Source organism: Polyodon spathula, unplaced genomic scaffold (assembly GCF_017654505.1).
Source record: "Polyodon spathula isolate WHYD16114869_AA unplaced genomic scaffold, ASM1765450v1 scaffolds_2593, whole genome shotgun sequence".
NCBI lineage: Eukaryota > Metazoa > Chordata > Actinopteri > Acipenseriformes > Polyodontidae > Polyodon > Polyodon spathula.
The window spans coordinates 1-1928 of record NW_024474062.1 but is presented as its reverse complement, the minus strand read 5'-3'; the positions used below and the strand labels follow the sequence as shown (position 1 = coordinate 1928).

Sequence of the window (1928 nt, the reverse complement as noted above, 5' to 3'; positions counted from 1 at the left end):
GTGGTTAGCAGTACATGCAATTTGAACCAAACAGTCTGCTATCTGCAATATATACCCAGAAAAAGTCTTTTTCTTTTGGGGTGGCATATCGCAGACGTGTCAGGTGTAGCACATCGTTTGGGGATTAGCTGTTCTCAGTTATGTACATTGTTTTTCCACATATAATATATAATATATAATATATATATATGTTTTTGTTTGTCTTTATGTATTTTAGTCGGTTATGCATGTATGTGCTTTAGCAACACAATTATTTCTATTGTCATGCAAATAAAGCCAATTTAAATTGAATTGAATTGAATTGAATAGAGAGAGAGAGAGAGAGAGAGAGAGAGAGAGAGAGAGAGAGAGAGAGAGAGAGAGAGAGAGAGAGAGAGAGAGACACAGTGGCATTGTCCGCTGGTCCTATCAGCCCTGAACCCCCCGTTCTCACCTTGCAGTGGCATTGTCCGCTGGTCCTATCAGCCCTGAACCCCCCGTTCTCACCTTGCAGTGGAACTGTCCGCTGGTCCTGTCAGCCCTGAACCCCCCGTTCTCACCTTGCAGTGGCACTGTCCGCTGGTCCTGTCAGCCCTGAATCCCCCGTTCTCACCTTGCAGTGGCACTGTCCGCTGGTCCTGTCAGCCCTGAACCACCCATTCTCACCTTGCAGTGGCACTGTCCATTGGTCTTGTTGCAGTCCGGGTCGAAGCCCTTGCTCACGTCACAGTTGCAGGGTCCGCACGTCGGGTTCCCCCACCAGCCCTTGGGGCACTGCTGGTCAATCCTGGAGGGACAGAGCGGAGAGGCAATCAGTCCTGCAGGCAATGCAGCAATGATCGAGACCCAGCTGTAGAGACACTCTATCTGGGAGCTCCATCAAACAGCTTCCCCGTGCTGGCAGGTGTACAGTATGAAATGTCTGGGTGCCCCCCCGTGCTGGCAGGTGTCTGGGTGCTCCCCCGTGCTGGCAGGTGTACAGTATGAAATGTCTGGGTGCCCCCCCGTGCTGGCAGGTGTACAGTATGAAATGTCTGGGTGCTCCCCCGTGCTGGCAGGTGTACAGTATGAATTGTCTGGGTGCTCCCCCGTGCTGGCAGGTGTACAGTATGAATTGTGTACAGTATGAAATGTCTGGGTGCTCCCCCGTGCTGGCAGGTGTACAGTATGAATTGTCTGGGTGCTCCCCCGTGCTGGCAGGTGTACAGTATGAATTGTCTGGGTGCTCCCCCGTGCTGGCAGGTGTACAGTATGAAATGTCTGGGTGCCCCCCCGTGCTGGCAGGTGTACAGTATTGTCTGGGTGCTCCCCCGTGCTGGCAGGTGTACAGTATGAATTGTCTGGGTGCTCCCCCGTGCTGGCAGGTGTACAGTATGAAATGTCTGGGTGCTTCCCTGTGCTGGCAGGTGTACAGTATGAATTGTCTGGGTGCTCCCCCGTGCTGGCAGGTGTACAGTATGAATTGTCTGGGTGCTCCCCCGTGCTGGCAGGTGTACAGTATGAATTGTCTGGGTGCTCCCCCGTGCTGGCAGGTGTACAGTATGAAATGTCTGGGTGCTTCCCTGTGCTGGCAGGTGTACAGTATGAATTGTCTGGGTGCTCCCCCGTGCTGGCAGGTGTACAGTATGAAATGTATGGGTGCTCACCTGTGCTGGCAATACCGTCCGAAGTGGTTGTCTCCACAGTCGCAGGTGTAGCCGTGGGAGCTGCTGGGTTTCCTCCTGCAGAGAGCCTCATTCTCACAGGGGTTCAGCTGGCAGGCATCCATGCAGCTCTTTCCATAGTAACCTGGGGACACGGAGCCACAGCGTCATGCATGTCAAGCTGCAGCAGTTCACTGTGAAACACGTCTCTGAGTGAAACCCGCTACACTGCAAGCAGCCTCCCCTTTTTGAGACCTGATTGCCATTGAGGCAGGTTAGATCCATTCGATGAACTACCCTTACAGT

The 1928-nt window shown here is 53.0% G+C and overlaps 1 protein-coding gene across 1 annotated transcript; it reads right to left on the bottom strand.

Annotated features, from left to right (window-relative positions):
- Positions 1 to 441: 441 nt before the first annotated feature.
- On the bottom strand, positions 442 to 1765 carry LOC121310810 (cadherin EGF LAG seven-pass G-type receptor 2-like). Its single transcript, XM_041243729.1, has 2 exons — positions 1626 to 1765; positions 442 to 766 (listed from the first exon to the last, which is right to left on the bottom strand). The coding sequence occupies exons 1-2, from the start codon at positions 1745 to 1747 to the stop codon at positions 589 to 591; spliced, it is 300 nt and encodes a 99-aa protein (XP_041099663.1). The 5' UTR covers positions 1748 to 1765; the 3' UTR covers positions 442 to 588.
- Between the last annotated feature and the right edge of the window lie 163 nt (positions 1766 to 1928).